The sequence below is a fragment of the Lissotriton vulgaris genome, chromosome 8 (genome assembly GCF_964263255.1).
Source record: "Lissotriton vulgaris chromosome 8, aLisVul1.2, whole genome shotgun sequence".
In the NCBI taxonomy this organism is placed as follows: Eukaryota; Metazoa; Chordata; class Amphibia; order Caudata; family Salamandridae; genus Lissotriton; species Lissotriton vulgaris.
Window position 1 is genome coordinate 106434123 of NC_141696.1, and position 24736 is coordinate 106458858.

Here is a 24736-nt window from a genome sequence, read left to right on the forward strand (position 1 = left end):
ATTGATCCGTTGAGAGCCCATTTATCAGATGTGCTCCGGTTTGCTCTTTCTTTGGCGCAACAGGGGCTGGCAGTTGCCACAGTTAAGGGCTATCTTTCGGCGCTGCCGGCTTTTATTTGTTTGCCTGATCAGCCCTCTCTTTTTAAGTCACCTGTAGTCTTGAGGTTTTTGAAAGGTCTTGTAAACAAGTTTTCTCCTACCCTTTTTATTGTACCTCAGTGGGACTTGAACCGTCTGGACCCTAAGAGGGCGGTGTCTTTTTATTTGGACAGAACTAAAGACTGTCGCTTGGACGATCAACTCTTCATTGGCTTTGCTGGCTGCAAGAAGGGAAGAGCGGTCCATAAAAGAACTTTATCAAGATGGATCGTTCTGTGTATAAAGATCTGCTACTCTTTGGCCGGTAAGGAACCTCCAGAGGGTATTAGGGCTCATTCCACTAGAGCTAAGTAAACTACCTCTGCTTTGGCTAGAGGTGTTCCTGTGGAGGACATTTGTAGGGCGGCAACCTGGTCTTCCCTCCACACTTTCGCGAAGCATTACTGCTTGGATACCGAAGTCAGGAGGGACGGCCACTTTGCGCGCTCTGTCCTTCAGGATTTCCTGGTTTAGAAGAGTGGACACCCTCCTCCGGGAGTGGGGACTGCTGTGGGACTCTATTCACAAGGTGAGGAATCCACACGGCAGATGTATCTATCAGAAGAACAAGTTACTTACCTTCGGTAACGCTTTTTCTGTTAGATACTATATCTGCCTGTGGATTCCTCACTGACCCACCCGCCTCCCCGTTGTCCACTCTTCTATACCAGACTTACTGTATTATATTGTTTATATTTTATTATGTTAAGGAGTTGTTTCATTTGCTTTCTTGCACTTGTTTCACACTATGTGTGTTTCTCCTTGGCTATTGTGTATTGTGTATACTATGTATATATCTACTGTCATTGGTCCGTCCGTGTGCCTCGATGGCACGGAAAAAAGGCGGAACTGATGTCATCAAGCCGGCGTGGGCCTATTGTAGGCGTCGGTGACGTCAGCGGAGTCGCGAGCGGAGCCGTGTCTCTGTGACGTCCTATCCACGTCGGCGCGAGGCTACGAAAAAGAATTTCCGAATGTTGCTGGCGCAAGGGGGATATTCACAAGGTGAGGAATCCACAGGCAGATATAGTATCTACCAGAAAAAGCGTTACCGAAGGTAAGTAACTTGTTCTTTCTTCCAGTTAATATATATAGGTTAATTTGTATTTGCTCTTAAAGGCTTATTATGAAAAATCAAGCAATTTTGTTATGCAGTTTGCAGAAGAAGAAGTGCACATATATTTAAATGAAAACCTTTCATGTTGGAGCCTGCATCGGCCACTAATAGTTTAAATGTCCTGTTGATACCTAGTTTTCAGACTGTCATCGACTAGTATGGCTAATAGGGACTTCTGGGGTGGCAGCATGCAGCTGGCTGTTTGTGCACGCATTTTGACCTCAGTGGCAAGGTCCTAAGCTGCCATGTTTTCCGTATCGGTTTGACCACCTAGCTTGGAAGGGAGGAGTGATCATATAAAAAAAAAAATGTCATTAAAAAACCATTTGTAAAGAAAGGCTGACTAGGTTAAATGTAACGTTTTGTCATTTATATGTGACAGTTGGCTATTAGCCCATAAATTATATAGTGATCTTGTCTTCTGGCTGTGTTGTTATTGCCACAGCATACTTTAAAGACCTTCTGTTTTGAAGCTTCTATTTGTATGAGTTCAAGAAGAGACCAGTATCCGACTACAGCGTCAGTAACTCAGTTGTTTGTGACTAGATGTCATCTTTAGTAGAGAGTTGGCATTGATTGAGGATGGTCATGCCGTCTCAAAATGAAAGTTCAATTGCATTTTCTTTTTACAATGACAAGATACATCCTTGTTTTAATTGCTTGTGACAAAATGTCATTTGTAATAGAAAATAGACCTGAAGATTCATCAAGTTTATAAGGTGCCTCTAAACGGCATTTCTGAATGATACAAGTAAACTTGGATTGCTAGGGTGTTGGTGCTAATCAAGTGGAGCACCAAAGCTGGGCTCGCCTTAGAACAGTCTCACATAAAGACGCGTACAGCCCAGACTAAAGCCATCCACGAGCAGATGTGGACTATGTCTGTAAGAATGGAACCATGCACCCTTCCCGACCCTAGATGGACGCATAAGCAGTAGCTCTACCGACTCTCCTACACTTTAACTATCTTCTAGCCATGACACAGCTAAGCTCTTTGATCTTTTTGGTCCCTGACAAAGTGAATTGGTCATTTTTGTGAAGGAAGGCGGCCAGCCTATTGTGCTTAATCTAGGGTAAGAGCAGTATGATTGGCGAAATTCCCTGTGATGTGATGTGATGTGATGCTGTTGTGCTAGTGACAAGGATATCGTATTAGGTCAATGAGATGTTTCAAACTTTTCATCCTTTTGCTCGGGGAGTTAAGCCTTTTTATTTTTGACGTAACAATCTTAACCACAGCAGTCTGAGGTGTAAATCTTCACAACAAAATTCAAACAAGTAAATGTGGACAGTCACTGAGGCACGCAAACAGAAGAGTAGCAACACCCCACTTAAACATTCAACACCTGCCTCATACCACGCTACCATCTAAGAACTCCCTAGAAGACCACTATAGATGCTTGAATCCGATTATGGTACGGAGCAGACCCTGTGATAAAGAATACCGCTCTAAGGGAGTGAGGGTTTGGCATTCATTTTACTGGCTGCAGCCTAGTAGGTTATATATTTTGGTATTCAACTAAACAACCTACAGAAACCTAGCAACAACTTAACTATGGTAATAAAACCACAGTGAATAACACTCGCCCATCACAACAGAGACAAAAGCTGCACACAAACATAAAAATAAGAAAAAGCAGAAAAGAGCCCACAACATTGAGAATACACCACCAATATGAAGAAAAGATGTAAATACTACTGTGGGAGAGCCTAATCAAAGCATCCCACAGTGGGTGTAATCCTAGTACCAAAAGAGCCTCTGGACCTCCACATACAACCTCCCTTCAATAGATTAAATATCCCAATCAACAAACCCCTCTGAACTTGAATGGCTGGCCTAAAGTGTGGTAGCCATTCACAACTATACCTGAGAAGGAATAACTGCACAATTTGGGCACCTTTAGACCAGACATGCCAAGTGCATCTATTGTCCATGTGTGGCCTGTTTTAGTCCGGAGGGCAGTTGGGCAGAAGGCCACTGCCCTTCCACATGAAAGAGATTCATGCCTTGATTGAGAGTGAAGCTTCTTCCAAGATGTTCCACCACCCCTCCCTAGCTCCCCACAGAGTTTTATGATGGGGACCAGACCCCAAAGACATCTCTTTCTAAACAATTTGTCTGTGTATAGACACACAAAGTCTCTGCGGCCTCCCTATGCAAGGCTTAATGGCATGCCATGTTGTCCTTCTCAAATATGATGTAATTCTTTTATGTGATGTCCTTCTCTGCCATGTGTTCGGCCTGGGTTTGAAATCCAAAGGGACCAAGAGGAGATATCTTGGAAACGTGTTAAAGTGACCTGGGAATGAACACCCTGAAAGCTTCTGGATACAGCAGGGATCTCCCCTTTCTCACAGAAGTCATGGAATTTGGTCAACATTTCTCTTGATTGCTGTCAAGCAAGGATAATCTCTAGACTTACCTTCTTAATCTGATCCAGGCAAAGCCTCAGGTGGTCATCATACTTAAAAGAGGCCCACCATGATTTTTTTTTTTAATCTGGGTCATCCTCACCCTCCTGGAGGCCTCTCTCTCAAAATGTGTCTTTTAGAGCGATTTTCTGGATATGGTGGATACACTGGTTGCCCTCTACAGGATTTTTAAAAGGTGCTTGAATCTGGGGCTGGGCTAGAACGATATTTTGGTGTAAGTCAGCATCTTTTGTATCAGTTTTCGGTGAGTGATGCACACAACTTACCAAACTTAATGACTTACTTATGCCTGCTACCACTCCTGGCATATATGCCATCAACCAGGACTCTCCAGCCATCTCTGTCCAGGGCTTTTCTTTAAATCGGACTCCAGGTGTAATCCATCTCCTTGCAGTCAGCCTCGAGGCCTCAACACCAGGTGTTTTTTGGCCTTCCCTGTCCTTTTACCTTGAGGGTTCGAGCCAGGTGAGGGCTTGCCTGGTGGTCTTGGATGCAGGCTTGTGTAGAGTGTGACCTAGCCAGCCCCAGCTTATTTTCTTGATTTCTTCATGAGCAGGGAGTTGTAAAGTCTACTGTCATAGGTTGTTGTTGCTGATTGTTTTTGGCCAGCAAACTTTGAGGATTTTCCTCAGACAGGTGTTGCTGAAGGTCTGGACTTAGGTGGTGATGGTCACTGTTGTCCTCCAAGTTACTCCATACAGAAGGACCAATTTAACGTTGGTGTTAAAAAGCCTGATCTAAGTTGGCAGAGTTAGATCCCTTTGAGCTCCTTATCTTTAAATGAATGAGGGCAGGCCTTGCTTTGACGACTTTTGCTTTGACCCTGCTTGTCTATGAGACTGCCCAGGTAGATGAAGGCTTCAACCTCTTCCAGTGCATCACCTGCAAGAGTGACTGTAGTAGGGCTGGCCGTGTTCACCTTCAGGATCTTGGTGTTTCCCCTGTGGATGTTGAGTCCAAGTTGTGCTGATGTGGCTGCAACTTTGTCTGTCTTCTCTTGAATCAGCCGATAGGTATGGGAAGGTAGGGCCACGTCGTCTGCAAAGTCCAGATCTTCAAGCTGGATCCAAGGCGTCTACTGGATCCCATTCCTTCTCCTAAGCAAAAACTCCTGGCAGACACTGGTCCTCACTTGGAAGGCTTCCCTGAGTTGTCCTCCATGGACTATCTTGCAGGTCATCCCTCCTAAGAGTGCCTGGTGATTCTTACAAGTTTATCTCGCACACTGTATTATGGAGGAATTTCCAAAAAGTCTCTTTATCCACACTGATGAATGCCTTCTCATAGTTGATGAAGTTGACATAGAGGGGGAGTCCCATTCCATCGACTGCTCAATGAAGATGCACAGTATTGCAATCTGGTCTGTGTAGTATCTATCTTTGCAGAAGCCAGCTTGCTGGTCTTGTAACTGAGCGTTGCCTTGCTTCTTCATTCTGTTCAGGATGACTCTGTTGAACACTTTGCCTGAGGTTGATAGAAGAGTTATCGCTCTGTAGTTTGCACAGTTGCTCAGGTGACCTTTTTTAGGGATCTTGATTAGATATCCCTCCTTTCAGTCTGATAGCACCTTTTTGTCTTCCCAGATCTTGTCTACTGATGTTTCAATGTCTGCCCTCAGTGCCTCTGCAGGAATGTTGTCCGGTCCTGCTGCCTTCCCATTTCTCAGATGTTTGATGGCTTGCCATTTTTCTTCCTTGGTTGTTCTGCTGCGGTTGATTGGCAAGTCCTTGTCAGCAGACTGTATGTCTGATGGAGACTGTGGCATGGGCTGGTTCAGCAGTTCTTCAAAGTGCTCCACCCATCTTCGTTGTTGGCCTTTGTTATCCATGGTCTTACCAGCTTGGTTTTTTTTCTGAACACATTTTATCAGGTTTTAACACTATATCGGGGCCTAACCGTCCCACATATATACATAGGAGACTGTAATGTAAAATCCCATCAACAACTGTAATACAATAACTTTCACAGTCAACCCCCGGCTTCCACCTTAAACCACTATATTCCACCAGTAATGTCCTTATTCAAATACAGCATAAGACCCCATCTCATTCCATTGTGCTATGAGTCCATAGTGTTGTATTTCAGCATCCAGTTGAGAGTCCAGAGTATGAACTGGGGCTAATACTATACCCCTGTAATGTGCCCATCGCTGTCATATCGTCTGGGGTTTTTGTGGGCATCCCTAGCCTGGAACACCACCACCTTCAGCAATATACAGTGGTCTATCCCTCTCTTCCATTCCACCACCTATGGTGGTGTGTTTGCTTTCCACAGTCTAGCTGTGTTTATTTTCACCAGTGTAAGCCCCAAAAATAACAGGTGCCGTTTATAGCAGTTCCCTCCTATTTATTCCGTGCTATAAAGAAGTATCAATTTTGGGTCCAGTGAAATGTCCCAGGCAAGAATCTCCCCAAGACAGGACGTCACCCCCACCAGAAGCACGTTCATTTTACACAGCTCCACATCGTATGAAGGAAGGTGCCCTCCTCCGCCTCACAACGAACACATATGGGGGATCCAGTCAATCCCATGCGCTGTAGGCAGCTCCTAGTATAATAGGCCCTCTGTAAATATTTTAATTGAATCAGATGGAGCCGATAAAATATTGCTACCCCACGGTGACTTCTAGGGCTTCCGTCTAGTCATCCTCATCTATGTTTCTAATGTCCCCCTTTAGGTCGCCTTAAAGGCTGGCAGCGTAGTGGAGCTGTTCGTAACCGGGGTATCAAGTTCCCCCATTAACAATTTTCCCTCCAGAGGGCTACATTCTGGCAGTTCTTGAAGGCCTTGCAGGTAAGGGGATATGGCATGAAGAAACTGTAAGTATTTGTAGAACTGGCTACGGTGCAGTTGGTAATCACTTTGTATCTCCTGAAATGATTTTCATTTTCATGCCGCGCAGAACATCCCCTTGTGTAGAAATTCCTATGGCATCCTACTTTTGGAACCCTCTGAATAGTGCCACCCGTTGAAGAAAAATGTCCTCCCACAGTGGTGTCCCTTGCATCAGTTTTCCCTACCACCCCAGCTTTCAGCGGGACCATTTCCATATGTGTATTTCTACCCGAGTTGCTGAAGAAAGAGAACCCATCCTTCCCCCACTATAGAGACAGTCCTGCAAGGAGGTGTCGCCCATCGCTCATCTCTCTGTGGCGTATGCTCGATCCTCTTCAGCGTTATATCACCAGTCATTAATAATTAGTATATGGGAGGCAGCATAGAAGGACAGCACATCAGCTGCAGCAATGCCCCCACAGTATGCGAATTAAAAACATGTCCGAAGAGCAATGTGTGATACTTCACCCCCCAAAAATTTGCATCAGAACTGTACTAACCTGTTGGAACCATGATGGAGGAATAACGTTGGGGTAATTCTGGAGTTGCTATACCATACGAGGTAGGGAAACCATTTTAAAAATGACCGGTCTGCCTAACGGGGACAATGGTAACTGGGATCAATCATTCACTTCTGCTTTAACTCGCAGTAGAAGTGGGGCTGTATTATGGGTCCACGAAATGGTTGGGTCTGGAGAAACAAGCACCCCTAATACTTTAACCCATTAACAGCTTGTGTTAATTTTTTGACTCCCACTCCATGTCTCCAGCATCCCTACACACAGGAAATACCACTGATTTCCCAACGTTCGTGTATAGGCCGGAGGTCTCAACAAAAACCTGCATAATCCCTAAGATGAGAAGTTCGAAGGTTGCCAGATCTTTAAAGAAGAATAAGACCTTATCAGCGTACAGTGGTATCTTATCTGATAGGCCTTTAGGCCATTCAAAGCCCTGCACCTGAGCGTCAATCCTCACCCATGCGGCTAAGGGCTATATGGCCAGGGCAAACAGCAAGGGGGACAATGGGCACCCTGTCTTGTACCCCCTGGCGGTTCTGCAAGGAATCAGGCTGCACCATCCACCCAGACTGTGGCAGTTAGATCGGTGAATAATAGGTAGTTTTAAGAAAGGAACCTTGGCCCTACAATAATGATCTGAAGAAGAGTTAAGAGGTACTCCCTACAGACTGAATCAAAGGCTTTATCAATGTCTGCTAAAGGCACTGCGGCTGCCCTCCCCAATCAGTCCGTCATGGCCAGGGCGTTATAAACGCGGCTGATGTTGTGGTGCGAGTTCCCAGCTTGGTTTTTAACAGGTATTTCTAGTTTACTGTATTTGCTGTATCTGCCAGGAATTTCCTTGTTATGTCGTAGAGTACTTTTAAGTTTCCATTGCTTGCTGCTTCCTGGCCTTCTGAGGGAAGACCCTTGATGAATCTTTGCTTGTATGCTTTTAAACTTCTCTTTGCTTCCTTGTTTTTGCTGGATTTGCCTCGCACTTTTGCTTTTTCTGTTGATTGGCTGGTGTTGACTGCAGCTTTCTTTTGCCTTCCTCGCTTGCATTTTGCAGAGAATTTCGGTGGAGATTCATTCTTTATGCTGTTGTTTCTTGGGATCCAGTACCTCCTGGCCGGTTAAAGTCACAGTTTCTTTGATCTTCTCCCACTGGCTTTATACTGGATCTAAACTGAGAAATATTAGGAAGATGAAGGAGCTCAAATGTCTTTCCATGAATGTTCTAATATAATACCAGTCATGGGCACCTCCCTGACCAGGCCAGTCTTGTATTCTCAGTGAGTATGAATGCCAATGATGTACTCATTCATCTGGTCCTTCTGTGGGGCATCCTGCCTTCCTTTTAGGACCTTATTGAACTTCAGTCTCGGTGGCCCTAAAGGAGTGCCCTAACCCGGATAAACACACCTTTGTTTTTGGTTCTGGAAGACCTATTCTTTCTGGGATCTTTCTTGCATACGTTCAGTAGGGGGTGAACCTTTTTCCTCTGTAAGACCTAAAAATAGAGAGATGTTTCATAAGGTTTATTTTACTGATCATTTTGGAGTTCTGCTTGACATCGGCTGAATTTAGTGCTCGGGATGAACAAATCAGGGTTATGTTTTTGATGCAAAATAAGTTGATGTTGAATGACAGAAGGTATTTCTGCTTGAGGCACCATTCAAAAATGTCATATAATAACATTTTTTAACTTGGCTACAACTTTGGCGTTGTTTGACCAATCTTTCCAAAGAAAGTGTCAAAGTAGGTTCTGGTTGTCATGGAAAGTATGGGGGTGATCCGTGCAGCGGGGACCGAGAAATAAGGGTCAGAAAAAAGGGTGCGTTTGTAATGTTAATTCCCATAGGAACACGTTGTCGAACCTACAGCCCAAACCGCAGGACGGAATTAGACAAATTTTGCAGAAAGGTAGATGTTGTTACGCAGATTGTGCTTTTTGGTATTTGGTGCAAGTCTGTCCACTTGTTTTTGAGAAATTGAAGCCAACAATTTAAGCTATATCTCTGGCTGTGGATATTTGTATGGACACGTCAACGGGAAGGCTCTGATTGGCTGGACGCAACCTGAACAGAAAGTTGCAGCTGCCATTTAATCGTCTGGGAACGGTTCCCAGGGCTGAAAATTTGTGTGAAAGCCCACATAAGGCGTCAGGGTGGAGATACTCTGACCCCATGTTTGAGAAATGGGCGAGTTATGTGTCAAAACGTGATTTTTTTTTTGGAGCGTGTGATAATCGTGACAATGCTACGATCGCCAGCATGGCCCCCTGTGTACCATTGCGGTGACATCATGACTACCACGACGACATCACAAATATTGGTGAAAATATATTAGGGGTTAAAAATAAAAAAAAAAAATAAAAAAAAAAATATATATATATATATTCATTTCTTTTTATTAACACAAAAAACAAGCTTCAGATGCAAGCGATCATACATTTGTAGAGAAAACCTCAAATTGACAATGGTTAAGCAATATGTCGCATTAATATCTTGGAGTAATAGGCGCAGTCCCCTCCACCCCCAAATAATGTACATCCCAAAGTTCTCCCAGAAAACCTGAAAAGGTGTCACATAAAATCCCTCACATACCCCTATATAATGTCCACGATCCCCATATTTTCTCTCACTTGCGAGGGCATCCCCTGCTTTGATACACCACCCGTTCTGCACCCCAGCACCAGTCTATGTCGCGTAGCCATGCAGCTACTGTCGGAGGCTCCACCACTCCCCATGAGTGTACAATATTCCTCTTGGCTACCCCCCCTTGCCAATGCCAGCCATGATTTGGACCACTTTGGCCATGTGAGCTCGCCAGTAACGCCAAGGATGTGCCATCGGGAATCTAGGGGAACCTGTGCTCCCACTATGTCCTCAATCACATGGGTAATGCCTTTCCAGTACTTCTAAATCCTGGGCAGGCCCATAGGAAATGAAAGAATGATCCCCTCTCATCACACCCCCTGGCACATTACTCAGAGCCCCCACCCCTAATGTGTACCTACGCCATTCTTGAAGCATACGATCTGTGGAAAAAAAGATATATATTTGTACACACTCGCCGATCACTGTCACACACTCATGTATGCACTCACAAACTCACTCGGGCACTTATACTGCCATTCACATACTCAAACACTTATACATTCAGTCACATACCCCCTCAAATACGCATGCACCCACTCACATATGCATTTAGGTACTCATGCACCCACTTACAGACTAACTTGGAGAGTGATGCACCCATGTACAGACGCACACACACTCATGCACCTACTTAAAGACTCCCTCATAGACTTATGCGTACAGTCCCATACATACTTAGAGACTGTTACACCCTCTCACAGACCCACCTGAGCAGTCATGTTCACACTTACAGGCCCACTCAGATACTCATGCACCCACTTACAGACTCACTCGGAGAGTCACGCATCCATGTACAGACCCATTCAGAGACTTGCCCACTCACTTACAGACCCACTTACACTCTCGTATGTACTCACAGACCCACTGAGACAGTCATACGCCCACTTACAGATCCGCTGAGACCGTCATACACCAACTCATACACTGACTCCGACACTCAGTCACAGCCCCTCTCTGAGACTTATGAACACAGTCATCCACTCAGAGTCTCACACACTCACTCACAGACTTACTCAGATATACATGCACCCACCCACCCACTCACTCACCCAGTCAAGTTTCATGAATCCTGACACAGACCCACCCAGACACTCTACCCACAGTCACAGACCCACAGTCACAGAGCCACTGCTGCATGCACCCATTCACTCACCTAGTTAGAGACTTATGCTCTTACCGACTGACCCTTTGAGACACTCATTTACCCACTCCCATATCCACTCATGCATCCACTCACGGACCCACTCAGACACGCACACACTCACACACCCATACACTCACACACCCATACAGTCACTCACACTCAGAGACTCATGTACCCAATCACAGTCGAACTCACAGACCCATTCACCCACTTACAGAAGCACTCAGACACTCATGCAGCCAGTCAGAGACCCACTGAGAGACTCATGCACTCACTCACCCATTAAGACACTCACTTAGACTCGCATGTACCCATTGTGACTCTGATGCACCCATTCATAGATGTACAAAGGCACTCACGCATTTTGTTACTGAAGTATTGATAGACTGATGTATTGTCTCACAGATCCCCTCAAATACTTATACAGTGAATGAGAGTCTTAGTGATACAGTAATGCATGCAGTCCTAGATTACACTGAAAAAGGTATGCACTGTTTTAGAGAGATGAAGGGAGCTGTACATGCTGTTATACAGTTGTTTAAATAATGTGTTGGTTATAATTAGGGCTCCCGGTTTTATGGTATTTTTTTAACTACTTTTTATTAAAACATCAGCAGTGTTAGGTAGCAACATTACCACATTACATTTTTAACAGTACATTTAGAGCAGCATATTGTACATTCTTGAAAAATATTGTCTTTTCCGACTGGACTGGGATCCAGGAGAACTGTCCCTGGAGCTATTGTACTCTCCCACCTCATCCCCTTGATATATCCTGACTTCCCTTACATACCCCTATACAGCACCCACTGGTTCCATACCTTTTCCCATTTCTTCGAACAGCCTCAACTCTCATAGATTGTTTTCTCTGTTGCACAGTAACAGTTCATGTCCGTTTTCCAACGTGCCACTCTCAGTGGTTGGCTGGCATCCCAGGCCCGCAATATTTCTCTTGGCCACCATTGCAGCCACTAGTAACCAGATTTTTTTTTATACTTAGGCCATGTTTGTTCCCCAGAAACACATAGAGCATGCCACCGTGCCTCCATACAATACCTATGTATGTATGCCATAGGACGTCTGACATTACTAGCGTCACCCTCCTCCAGAATTGTTGTATAATCGGACAGTCCCACTATGTATGGAAGAAGGTACTGTTCTGTTTACAGCCCCTCTGGCAGTCCTCTGTGAGGGTGCGACCCAGCCTGAACATGAGGGTGCTGATATATATATATATATATATATATATATATATATATATATATATATATATATATATGGTGCTCCCTGTCCCACTGAAGAGTCAGGGCACTCGCGAGCGGGTGCAGTATGCGGTAATGGGTACCCGCAATAGTATTCAGCTCAGCCTCGGAAATATGATATCCAAAGAACCGCACTCGTGGAGACCAAAAGGTTGCAGTGCTCACACCAAAAGTTTAATCACACTTGTTGACCTTTTGGTCTCCACGAGCTGAATATATATATATATATATATATATATATATACTTTTTTTTGTGTAAAAGTAGGTTTTATTATATTTGCAAAAAGGAACAAAAGTAAGACAGACAGAAAGAAAACCGGCAGCATCATACAGCCGTACAAACATGAGCCCCGCAGGAGCAACAAGAATAACCTTTAGAAGCCTCATGCATCAGCGAGTCATATGAAGCAGAGTCCGTGATGACGGGGCTGGGAGAGCTCCACTCAGTAGGCGCCACTCAATGGCTCTGCTGAAAGTATCCTGAGGAGGGATAAAGCTAGCAAATGAAATGTCACAGGAGATACCCAAGCGGGTAAAGTCCTTCCTCAGTGCTGCAGTGCCGCAACAAAGAAAACAGAAGCCCCCCAACTTTGCCCCCCCCCTCCCTTCCCCAGGTCCCCCCCCTCCCCCACCCAGGTGGTGGCGCCAACACACAGTCATAATCCTCACTACACACTCAGCATTCATACAATTAGACTTGGAAAAGGTGAAGTGCTCTCAGTGCCGATGGACAGACAGCAGATGGCAGACCTTTCAACAAAAATCTAACTAAGGGTCCCCAGCGGAACATGAAGTTCTTAAAGTTGCCCAGGAAGATGTCCGCCATTCTCTCCATGCTCATCAGTCTCCATAACTTTGCGTGCCATAATGATATTGCCGGGGCCGTTGGTTTCTTCCAAGCTGCAGCTAGCGTTAATTTAGCTGCCCCTAAGCACAGCCACATAATTTGTTTATCTGCTTTTGTCTGGTGTTCCAGTAGTGGGTCTCGGAGACCCAGGACCACAAAGGGCAGTGAATCAGGAATTGGATACCCCAACATGTCTTTGATGTGAGACAGAATTGCGGTCCAAAAGGGTCTAATGATCGGACAGTCCCACCAGATGTGGCGAAAGTCACCCAATAGGCCACAGTCCCTCCAGCAACGATCCAAAGTTGCCGGAAATATGCGATGGAGTTTCGAGGGGTAGAGGTACCAATCAAACATGGTTTTGAAATGGGCGTCCCTCAAGTCCGCCGAGTGGTTGTGGATCTTAATGTCTCGCCAGAGACCCTTCCATTCAGTCTCCGCTATGTCCCTACCCAGCTGACTTTCCCAATGGTCCATATAGCGGGGACGAGGAGAGATCAGTGTCAAGCAGAAGTTTATATAAAAAGGAGATTGTTCCCTTCATTGTGGCAGTCCGCAGTAAAAAAGGCTTCGAACCGCGAGGGTGGTCTCGTAGCAGCTTCTCTTAGCCCGGGCGAGGTTACCCAGTGGATCAGCTGGGCATACCTCCGTGGGTGGCAGGCCGTAATCCCGCATGCAGTTAGCGAAGGTGAGGGGCTCCGTGCCATGAAAGAGATGCGTAAGGGCCCTACAGCCGCCCTCTCTCCAAGGCCTAAAAGGTCCATCCTGCTGGGCCGGTGGGAAAGCAGGATTAAAATGCAAAGGAGTGAAGGGGAACGACGTCCAGCGTTCGTCCCCTGTCACAGTGTCCCAAACTTTAAGGACCGTGCTTGTGGGGGTGCTGTTGTACGCATTTTTAGGTCTATCGGGCTTGGGTTTCCATGCCAGATCCCAAATCGACCGCCCAGCCACACTCCTGTCCATGTGCAGCCAGTGTTTTTCAGACTCTTGCTGCGACCACTCCACCAAGACCCTCAGTTGCGCGGCCTTATAGTACAGGTGTAGGTCCGGGAGGCCCACTCCTCCCTCCTCCCTGGGGCGCCTCAGAGTCGCAAAGGAGAGGCGTGCCCGCCCACCCTGCCAGATGAATTTCAGGAGAAGGGTCTTCAGTCGTCGGAAGAAATCCACCTCAATTGGTATGGGGAGGGCTTGGAAAAGGTACAGAAATTTCGGAAGGAGGACCATCTTGATGGCATGGATCCGGCCCAGCCAAGTAATGTATTTCGGCTTCCACTTGTCCAGCTCCCCTCGTGCAGCCTGTAACATAGGCGGAAAGTTCGCTGCAAATAGGGAGCCTATAGAAGGTGTCAGGCGAACCCCTAGATAGAGCAGAGAGGTCGTCGCCCATGCCAACGGCGTAAGCGACCGCAGGCGCTCGGCCTCGGTCGGCGGGAGCGTCAAGTTCAGGATATAAGATTTATCAAAATTGACCTTGAAGCCGGCCACGCTTTCATATTCAGACAACAAAGATTGTATGTGCGGCAGTGAGTGCGCCGGGTCCCCAACTGAGAGGAGCACATCGTCCGCAAAAAGGGAGATCTTATGTTGTTCCCCCGAAAAGGGGAGTCCCTTTATCTGCTCCTGGTCTCGCAATGCGATGGCTAGAGGCTCAATGCTTAAGGCAAAGAGCAGCGGCGAGAGAGGGCAGCCCTGTCTCGTACCTCTGGTGTGAGCGAAACTAGCGGAGCAATGCCCATTTACCATCACTCTGGAGCAAGGATTGCTATAGTTCTCGCGGATCATGGTAATGAATTGGTGCGAGAAACCAAAGGCCTCCAAGGTGCGAAACATAAAGGTCCATTTCGTTAAAGAGGGGCACCAAAAGCTCGAGGCCGGATTGTGAGTCCGAAACTCCCCAATGGCCTTGCGTAATTCCTTACAGGAAGTGTCATCCCTGACAAGCGCCGGCGGAAAATACCAAGTCTTCACGCCATCCCCCCCCGGACGGCCAATGCAACCCCAGTATCAGTAAGCTGTGATCCGAGACAGACAGGGGAAAAACACTAGAAGTTCGGATATCCCCTCGAAGTGCCTGGCTTGCAAAGATATGGTCAAGCCTAGAGTAGGAGTGATGAACATGGGAGAAGAACGTGTAGTCGCGTGAATGGGGATGCAGGAATCTCCAGCAATCAACCAAACCAAGGTCACCAATCAGTCCCTGAGTCTCCGTGGAAAATACTCCAGCTCCCGCCCTCTGCGCCCTCGAGCTGTCTATGTCACCATCCCAAACCATATTAAAATCACCCATCAGCACCACAAGGCACTCAGCAAAGTCCCCTGCCTTGTCCAACCGGTCCCGGAGAAAGGCATTCTGTCCCGAGTTGGGAACATACACCACCACAAATATACATGACACTCCGCCAAGCACCCCCTTGACCATAAGCCACCTCCCTTCCTTGTCACAGCTAATCCCCAAAGGCTGAAAGTGCAGAGATGCTCGGAAGAGAAGCGCTACCCCTCTATGTTTGGTGGAGGCAGAAGCCCTATAAATCAGTGGGAATTGCCTATGGCGCAGCCTAAGCTCATCCTTGCCCGCTAGGTGGGTCTCCTGGAGCCCCACAATATCCAGGTGATGATCAATGAGATACTTCCAAATCTTTTGGCGCTTCTGGGGGGAGTTAAGGCCCTTGACATTCCACGTCCCAATACTAAGCGGCATAAGGGGATTCCAACACCCACCCCCGGCTAAACATTGCTAATACCTCCCTGCCCCAGCACCCCTCAAGAAACACTATTGCATGGTCCGTCAGTTCCCCCACCACCGTGTCCCCACAGAATCCCGTAATCCTGTCAGAGGCCAACATCTCAGGAGCAAAAACAACATCCACCCATTCTGCCCTCTCCCGGACAAGCCCACCCTTCAAGAATCTAGTCACTGAGAGGTAAAGGCACATCATACATTCAGACCAGCGCCACCACCCCCCGCTCCACCCGACCTCCTCCCAACAAGGCCCCCCCAACAGCCCCTGCAACCCACCCCCCAAGCCAAACCCCAGTGCAAAAACAAACAGAGATACTTAACAGTCTCAGCGAAGAGTCCCAGAACAGTGCAACGCACCGTGAAGTCACTGGGAGGGGGGTGGAAGACCTCAGGTGGGTCTCCCAGGGCCTTGGTCCGGGGTGTCTTCTCACAAAGTACCTGCATACCCACGGAACCAGAGAACGCGGGCCCCTCCGAAACCCTCAGGCCCGCAGCCTACCAATTAGGCCGCCCCAGAGCTCTGCTGTGAAGACAGTAACGTCGCCGAAACAACGGAGTCAACCGCATCTCCCCTTTCCTGTAAGCTGGTTGCTCGATCGGGCCGCCCACGACCCGTTGCTGACCCCACTCAGTGCCAAGAGGAGGATCGATGTCGCCGTCTTGGTGATGGGCTGCCTACCCTTGAGGTTGGAGATTCATCCTCGATGCCCAGTAGTTCCTTTGCCACCTGCAGCAAACGTATCTGCGCCAGTTTATTCTGCCAGCGGAAAACTATGCGGAAGGGATGACCCCATGAGTAAGGGATGTTATGGTTTCGCAGAAACGCCGTCACTGGCCTGAACTCCCGCTGCTTCTGAAGAGTCAGTGCTGCCAGGTCCTGATAGAGCTGCGGACGGTGTTCCCGAAACTGCAAATTGGGAGTGTCTCGTGCCTTCGGAAGGATCTTCTCCTTGAGTTGAAAATCGTGGACACACACTAGGATGTCCGGGGGCAGTCCTCCTCCCCTCCTCGGCAGACATACTCGGTGGACCCGGTTCATCCGAATTTCACGCACATCTTCGTCGCCCAGAATCTGAAGGAAGAGGTCCTGCACGTAGCCACGTAGATCACCCGCTTCGCCATCCCACGGCACTGCTCGTATGCGAATGTTATTCCTCCGAGAGCGGTTCTCTAAGTCTTCCGCATGGGATTGCAAGTCCAAGTTCTGTTCAGTGAGCCTCAGCACGTCCTGTTGCAGCTGGTGGACGTCGCTCGCCATGCTGAGATCGTGGTCCTCTAACGTGGCTACTCTCTCTCCCACAGCGTCCACGTCCCTTCGTACCTCCCGAAGATCAGACGTCAGTTGCGCTCGGAGGTCCGAGATGTCTTCTTTGATAGACTTGAAAAGGTCAGTCATGAAAGCTTTGGTGACCGGAACTTCGTCATCAGAGCGCTTAGGAGAAGAGCTTGGGCCAGGGGACGCTGGCTGCTGGGTGTTCTTTGATTGGCCATCCTTCCCGTTCTTCCCCTTGCGCAAAACGGTAGACATTGTGGCCCCTTGCGACTTCTTGGAAGGCACCACGAACGGCGTTCCTCTACCACCAGAAAGAATCCTCACAAGGACCCAGCCAAGCACCCTCACACTTGGCCCAGGTCACCAACTACAGCGTCCGTTCGTCACACTGGTGGAGGTAGCCAAGTCCAGTCGAGGCGGCCTCCGTTGCTCCGGCCCAACACCAACAGCCAGGGGTGGCAACAGCTCAGTCACCGTGCAGCCAGGAAAACAGGAGGCTAGGAGCTCGTCCAACTATGCTGGTAAGTGCACCGGCGTGCCAGGTCACATATCTCGGGGGACCACGAGGTTCCAGATTGCAGTCCGACCTTGCTTGCTCCCTCGGCGTACCAGCGCCTCAATTCCCGCGCCAAGAGAAGGTGGGGGAGGGGAACCTAGCCAGAATGAAGGCCTCCTGAGTGCTGCCGGTACAGCGCCTTCGCAGCAATTCTTCCTCAGCAGTACCCTCCGGCCCCCTAATCAGTCGTGGCCGTGGTCGCGCTCACACGCTGCCCGCTCAGACACTCCCCCGCAGCATTGCACTCCTCTGAGGGTCTAGATCCTCATGCCGTCTCAAGCCCCAGCTGCCGGCCCCAGCTAATCTCCCAGCCAGCCACGTGTTCGGGTCCTAGCCGACAGCCTCCGCGCTCACCGCCGCAATCCAGGCGCACTCAGTCCAATGGGGGTCAGGCCGCTTCCTTCCAGCTCCGCTTCAGTTGTAATGCGCAATCCAGGGCTCCTCTCCAATGCTTGAGTCCGGGGAGCAGCGCCGGGCGCTCCCCCAGCCAGGCCTCAGACCACGGCCTCAGGTAGGAAGCGAGCCGCGCCGCGGCTCCGGGCGCTCGCGGATGCCGGGAGATCCGGGAACACCGCGCCTGTCCGGCTCCCCCTCGTCGCTGATCGGCCCCCACGGCACCTCCCCACAGTGCCCGGGTGAGCTCGCCGGCCTTCGCTCTCCACACCAGGAGTTCCTGGGCTGCCTCCGGGCTTTGGCACCTCCTCTGATACGGGTGCCGCGAAGGCGGGCTCCTGCGTCTCCGGGGCGCACTCCACTGCTGGCTACCGCTCCACAGGGTCGCCGGATCGGCCAATTGCCCAAAAAAGAGCTCCTGGGGCCGTGCTATACAATGCTTCGTAGGGCCTGGGGCCGGAGGGGACTCGTAACACGTCCTACTCTGCCGCCATCTTGGCCACGCCCCTATACATTTTTTTTTAACATTTCCATCTGTATTGATCCATATTTATTTTTTGGCAACTTTATCTGTATTGATCTATATTTATTATGGGTTTTTAAAAAAAGAATGAAGCTGAAACTGGTATATTTCCACATTTATTTAACCAATAAATATGCAGTCATGTTTGAATGCCTGTCAGGTTTCAGTGAAATAAACACCAGCAGAAGATAAGTCAATGCACTTATATGAAAATATGAATATTTCAGTATCAGCCTTGTTCATATCTTCTGCTGTTTTACTAAAATTCCCTTCTTTTTAACCCCCTTTACTATTAACCCACAAAGTTATTAGCCTGGCATTCATGGCAAAGTGTATTTAGAATCACTCAAAGCACCCAATTTCCGTTTTTAACTGCATTTAAAAATGAATACAGACAAGAAAATAAATTGTTTTCTGTCTGAATTTATCTGTAAAAATCAGTAAAAAATGGAAAACTAGGAGCCTTCGTTATAAATCATTTTGCAGTTATAAGTTTTGAATTTGGTGTTGGCTATTAAATGCGTGCTTTTGTTTTGTCATTTCACGAGGTATTGGCCGTTTCCGCGGCTACTTATGTCATCGCAACGCCCGGCATCACAGTGAAAATGGAAAATTGGTTTAAATGATTGTTTTTATGCAAACTCCCTACAAAAATTTGACTTTAAACAGTGTCATAATAAACCCCTTGTGCCCAAAATACTGTAAAATGTGTGCATATATGTGTTTTGCACCGCCTAAAAAAGGCGCGATTGTTGCAGTTACATGAGTCATCGCGACACGCTATGTAATGGCGAAAATGGCCAGTAGGCTTCAAACACAGTTTTTTAAAAAGTTACTACAAATATATGTTTTAAAGTAGCAATGTGATTAGTAATGTTTGTATTGTGATAGTTAGAATGAATTTTTTTAAGTTAAAATGTTTTAATGTGGTGGTGGTCGTTGAATGTCTGCTTTTCTTTTTGCGATTTCTCGACGTGTCTGCGATCAGCGCAACGGTGTCAGAGTATAAAAATTCCCCCCAAAAATTATATGACAAGAAAATGAACAAAATGTTGGCCTCTTGGGTGGCTCTGATTTAAATAGGGCCTTTAAGTATATTTTTCAGTATGTGAAATACATTTGCTGATTACAGATTTTCCACAGAAAATTTGACTATGTTGTGCGTCTCAAAAAAATTCTTAAAAATAAAAAGTTATTAATGTACTTTCTGAAAAACACATACCAAATCAAACAATTAGTGGTATACAATACAAACTTGTATACGATTTGTATACAATACAAACTCAAGGAGATGATGGTCGGAGCCCTGAAACTTTTCAGACTTCCCCCCAGTCACAGATCTGGGTTGAATCCATCATCATTCTTTAGCTCCCTTCACCACCCCAGTTCAAACACCGCTATATTCAAATCAGTCTTGACTCTGTGCCTCATGGGAACAGTCCAGCCCAAACTGCCAAGCCATGTCTTCCCTGGACCAGAAACATGCATCCTGGGACCGGTCGGGGTAACACCCCTCATCAGCCAGGCTATCTTGAATCCATTGGCAAAGTGAGCAAGGGACCCACGTCTGGGCATACCCTGCCAACTTAGGGCGAACAAAGCCAACACAAGGAGATTATGTATGGAGCGCCCTGAACTTTTCAGACACTCACCCGCAGTCCCAGATCTGGGTTGAATCCATCCTCATTCTTTAGCTCCCTTCACCACCCCAGTTCAGACACAGCTATATTCAAATCAGTCTTGACTCTGTGCCTCATGGGAACAGTCCAGCCCAAACTGCCAAGCCATGTCTTCCCTGGACCAGAAACATGCATCCTGGGACCGGTCGGGGTAACACCCCTCATCAGCCAGGCTATCTTGAATCCATTGGCAAAGTGAGCAAGGGACCCACGTCTGGGCATACCCTGCCAACGTAGGGCGAACAAAGCCAACACAAGGAGATGATGTATGGAGCGCCCTGAACTTTTCAGACACTCACCCGCAGTCACAGATCTGAGTTGAATCCATCATCATTCTTTAGCTCACTCCACCTTCCCAGTTCAGACACAGCTATATTCAAATCAGTCTAACCCTATGCCTCATGGGAACAATCCAGCCCAAACTCCCAAGCCATGTCTTCCCTGGACCGGAAACAAGCATCCTGGGACCGTTTTTGGGGTAACACCCCTCATCAGTGTATGAAATGTTATAATGAGGTGGGAGTGGGTGCTTCAGAGATTCTGTGGATGAAATCAGTGATGTTGCTGACTGTCATGAGTGATGTAATATGCGAGGTCATAAGCAGTGCATGGGGGGGGGGGGGCGCAAGTTTTAGTTAGCTCAGCTAACTATAACTGTTGAATTGTAGGAGTAAAATCTATAACGCCCCTGTAACATTTGTTTTTTTCCAGTTTGTGTGTGTATATATGTATATGTGTGTGTGTATATATATATATATATATATATATATATATATATATATATATATATATATATATATATATATAAAAATGTTAATAGTCTATAAACTTTACAGCACAGATGCTGTCATTTTTCAGTGGGTTCTGCTCTATCACAACCACTTTGTGTCAACCCGTGGGTGTAAAATGTGGTTGGATATCTTCTTTAAGTGAATATATGAACACATAGTTAATTCTAAAACTGCATGATGAGGAGATATTAATCTCCTGCGGAGTACACTATGCACTTGACGACGCGAAGACCGGAGTGTCTAATACTTCAAATTCCGCTCGGCAGGACTTTGTTTTAAAAGGACAGCCTCATCGTAAACCTATGACCTTAGGTTTCAAAGCCCCGATGCGGCCCGCGATTGAAAGAGGAGAAAGGGCCTAGGAGTCAGCACTTTGTAGAAAACATATTTAATGTCGATTTAGGGAAAGCATTCATGGTAATCAATAAGAATAAACGAAAAGAAATTTGATTTGAAAAAGAGCACCCAGCACAAATAATATAAACATCAAAATACCATGACAAGAATTACAAATCCCACAATGCTCTGTCCAAGACAAAAAGCACTACATGGCAAACAGCTGTGAGTAATTACCATCTGAGGAAGACGGAAGTCGAAATGCATAACGGGGCTCCAATAGAAAGCTTTAATGAAGTTGATGTGGCAAATAAAGAATTTGAACTCCTGGGAGTGCGGCATTTTTTCTCCATTGTAATTTAAACCACGTTGTGCCAGCCCGTGGGTGTAAAATGTGGTTGGGCATCTTCTTCTTTCAGTAAATATATGAACATGTAGTAAATCCTAAAAATACATGAATGTATTGTCCATTCTAAATGTATACTGAGCTTGGCCTACCATTCTGGTCATGATAGAGGTAGGCATGTATAAGAACTACCTTTGTTTTGCTGGTAAGAGGCAGACGTCTGCATGGATTACCATTGTATTGCAGGTGAATCAGACAGGCATCTGCATGGACTACCGTTGTTCTGCTGATAATAAACGGCAGGCCTATGCAAGAACTACGATTGATCTGTGTGTCGCCCTTATGTATTCGATAAAGCCTAAAATATATATATTTTTTAACTATCAGTTTTTTTCTGATGATATGTACAGGTGTGTCCAGGTTGTGCATGTAGAACTCTTTAGCCACTCCGGTCCCCAAGTCAGTGTAGTGCAGAGGGTCCGCCTGGTTTTACTGATTCACCTTGCGGATGTCAGGGTAAAATTTTCTAAAGGAGCAGCTACCATCGAGAACCACATCATGGCCTTAATAGAACTGGTGATAGTTGCCTTGAAGTTCTCTTCTATCAGATCATCGAGGATGAAATTGATGGATTTTGTGAGCCTCTATCCTATATCAAGAGGCAAGGTCTTCACAGCGCTATATCCAAAATATGCAGTTAACGCTCATCTCGATCTCTGCAGAGACGTCTAGCAGTGGTTACCCAAGCACTTTGTACAACACCTAACCAATGGAGAAAAGCTGAGACCTGAGGACATTTCTCTGATTGTAGGTTACATAGTGGGCTTCCTTTCAGTTTTGTGACGTGTGTGATCTTTTTAAACCACAACAGTGATTTCGTAGAAGCGCCCATAGTGCGAGCATTCCTCACCGAGCTCTGCACAATTAACATACAGGGCCACTCACTAGTTCAGTTTAAGACCATCCGTCGATATGTTTGAGGTTTCCGACAAACCAGTGGAAATCCTTTGCTCTGGTATGAGGCAGTTTGCATCTGTCCTCACTTTCTGTTTTAATCTGTGTCTACTGCTAAGCTAGCCTGGCTCTTCAGGAGACAGTGGCAGCATTCTCTTCACTTCCATTGATGCTTGTCAGCTCTAAAGTTCTGTTCTCTGCAGGCAAATTGTGAAATTGTAGTGTGGAAGCTGGTGCTACTGCGGAACCTCCTTCAGGTTTTGTCCTCTGGCTGTTTGTGAACGTCTACCGCATGATTCAGATTCCAGTCTTGCTCCTGTTGAGTTACCTTTCTGGTCGAAAATCAGGTCCGTCTGGTTTCTGCATAATTGATCAGTGACTTCATGTGGAAGGCGTTTTCTATAGTTGTCTTATGAATATACGGGCTAAGATCAGCTAGATTCACCTCTTGATAATAGCTCCATTAGCACTTAAAGTAGGGTGACCAGGCATCCTCTGTTTGTTCGACAGCCCTGGTTATTTCACCGTCTGTCCAGGTGCATTTGAGTAAATTTAGCTCATGTCCAAGTTTTTAGGTCGACCCTGGGCAGCGCATGCGCTGCTTTGCAGCATGCTGTATTGGTGTATGGAATAGTAGTCCCACCCACTCTCCGCCCACATTTGTCATTGACTTGTATCTTTGCCCTTCGTAAATGCTGGCTTCTGATTCGTTAATAGGCTTCATGCTTGTTAGTACCTCGTTGTCTTCATTTGTAACCTCCCATGAGGACTGGCCCTTTTTCTTTGGTGGTTACACTGTACGTCTTTTTTAGTCTTTAAACACTATTATCTTTAATGAGTTTCTCCTACTGCAGGCACAACATGCTTTCCTATAACATTCATTGCGCTTGCGTGCTTTCACTTTCCGAGCAGCCCGGGACAATGGCGGCCACTTCTTTGCAGAGTTTGAGCCATTGAAATTGTAAATGACCATGCCTTTTATTTATGTGTTAATTAGCAAAACAGATAAATAAAAGGCATTGTCATTTAGAAGGCCATTAGCTTACACTCTCGCAAATGCGAGACCTATTGCACTGCAAATGCTTGTTAGAGAGGATCTACTGAGCACAGAGGGAGGCAACTTTTCTTGTACTGCGGAACAAAACTCCTCAGCAGCCCTCAGCAGACAGCAATTTAGTTAACCCAGATGATACTGTGTGCAAAAGTCACATTTAATTCACCATTAGCACATCTTTGTCTGTGGATTTTATGTTGGTGAGTGTTGGTTAAGGCCTTTTATGTCTCCCTGTCACTGCTAATATATAGTCCCACTTTGTTTGTGGCATGTCCTGGTTTTTAGTTTTCAGAGTCTGGTCACCCTAAGCTGATGGTATGTAGCATATAAGGGGCACAGTGAGATTGAAGCATCTCTTTGGTAGGTAAGACCCCAAGAGAACAGGTGGAGGCAATCTCTGCCTGCAGAGTCGAGTAAGAAAGTATCAAATTAGGATCTTCTTGGAGATTCCATGAAGGAGGGGAGGCCATCCTGATTGTCAGAGTAAGGGAATCCCATTGACTAGGAGATGGAAGTATGAACCAGCAGTTGCCCCAAGTCTAGCAATAAAATGATTTGATAGTGAGTGGTTGATAAAAATATATTTTTAATGATTCCGTTTTAGTTTTCAAAATGTGGCGAGCATGGTCCTGTAAAATCCTTGTGATCAATTGCATTATGAATTCAGTGTCCTTGTGCAGACGTTTGCAAAGCCATTTACTTTAAAAACAATAAATGTAGTGAATTTCCTCGCGTCTTCTGGCAGCAGGGGGATGTTTTCTCAATGTGGCTTCCTATGTGGCTTGCCCAGAAGTCTTTTCCTGTGCTAATGCCTTCTGGTTGCCCGCAGGTGCAAGATGGTGCAGATGCCACTACCACTGGAGCGCGAGGGGACCCTGATTCAGGTCCGCTTCACCACGTTAGCCGTGACGACCGTCTGCTTACCCCTGTTTGGGTTCCTCTTCTGCGTATTCTGCTCTCTCATTTTCCACTTTGAGGAGACCACGGCAACGCACTGTGGGGTAAGTGCCTGGGATGTTACTTGGAATCGTCAGTGGGTCTCTGATTTGGCCGCTGGACTGTACAACACTGGTATTAATCATGCAGAATAAGGTGGTAATGGCTAGCCTCTGATGCCTCTACCACTGACATATTAAGAAAGGCTGTGCATAA

General features: G+C 46.7%; 1 protein-coding gene across 3 annotated transcripts in view; it reads left to right on the plus strand.

Annotated features, from left to right (window-relative positions):
- The window catches only part of PGAP2 (post-GPI attachment to proteins 2), a 187140-nt gene that overhangs the window by 33208 nt on the left and 129196 nt on the right, over nucleotides 1-24736 (plus strand). For 2 of the 3 annotated variants that reach the window (XM_086933762.1, XM_086933764.1), the window contains exon 2: nucleotides 24414-24585. In XM_086933762.1, coding sequence (XP_086789888.1) covers nucleotides 24421-24585 — 165 coding nt within the window. In that variant the 5' untranslated portion in view covers nucleotides 24414-24420. Of the gene's footprint in view, nucleotides 1-6363; nucleotides 6482-24413; nucleotides 24586-24736 lie in introns of those variants that run through there. The other variant, XM_086933763.1, reaches the window with a different exon arrangement.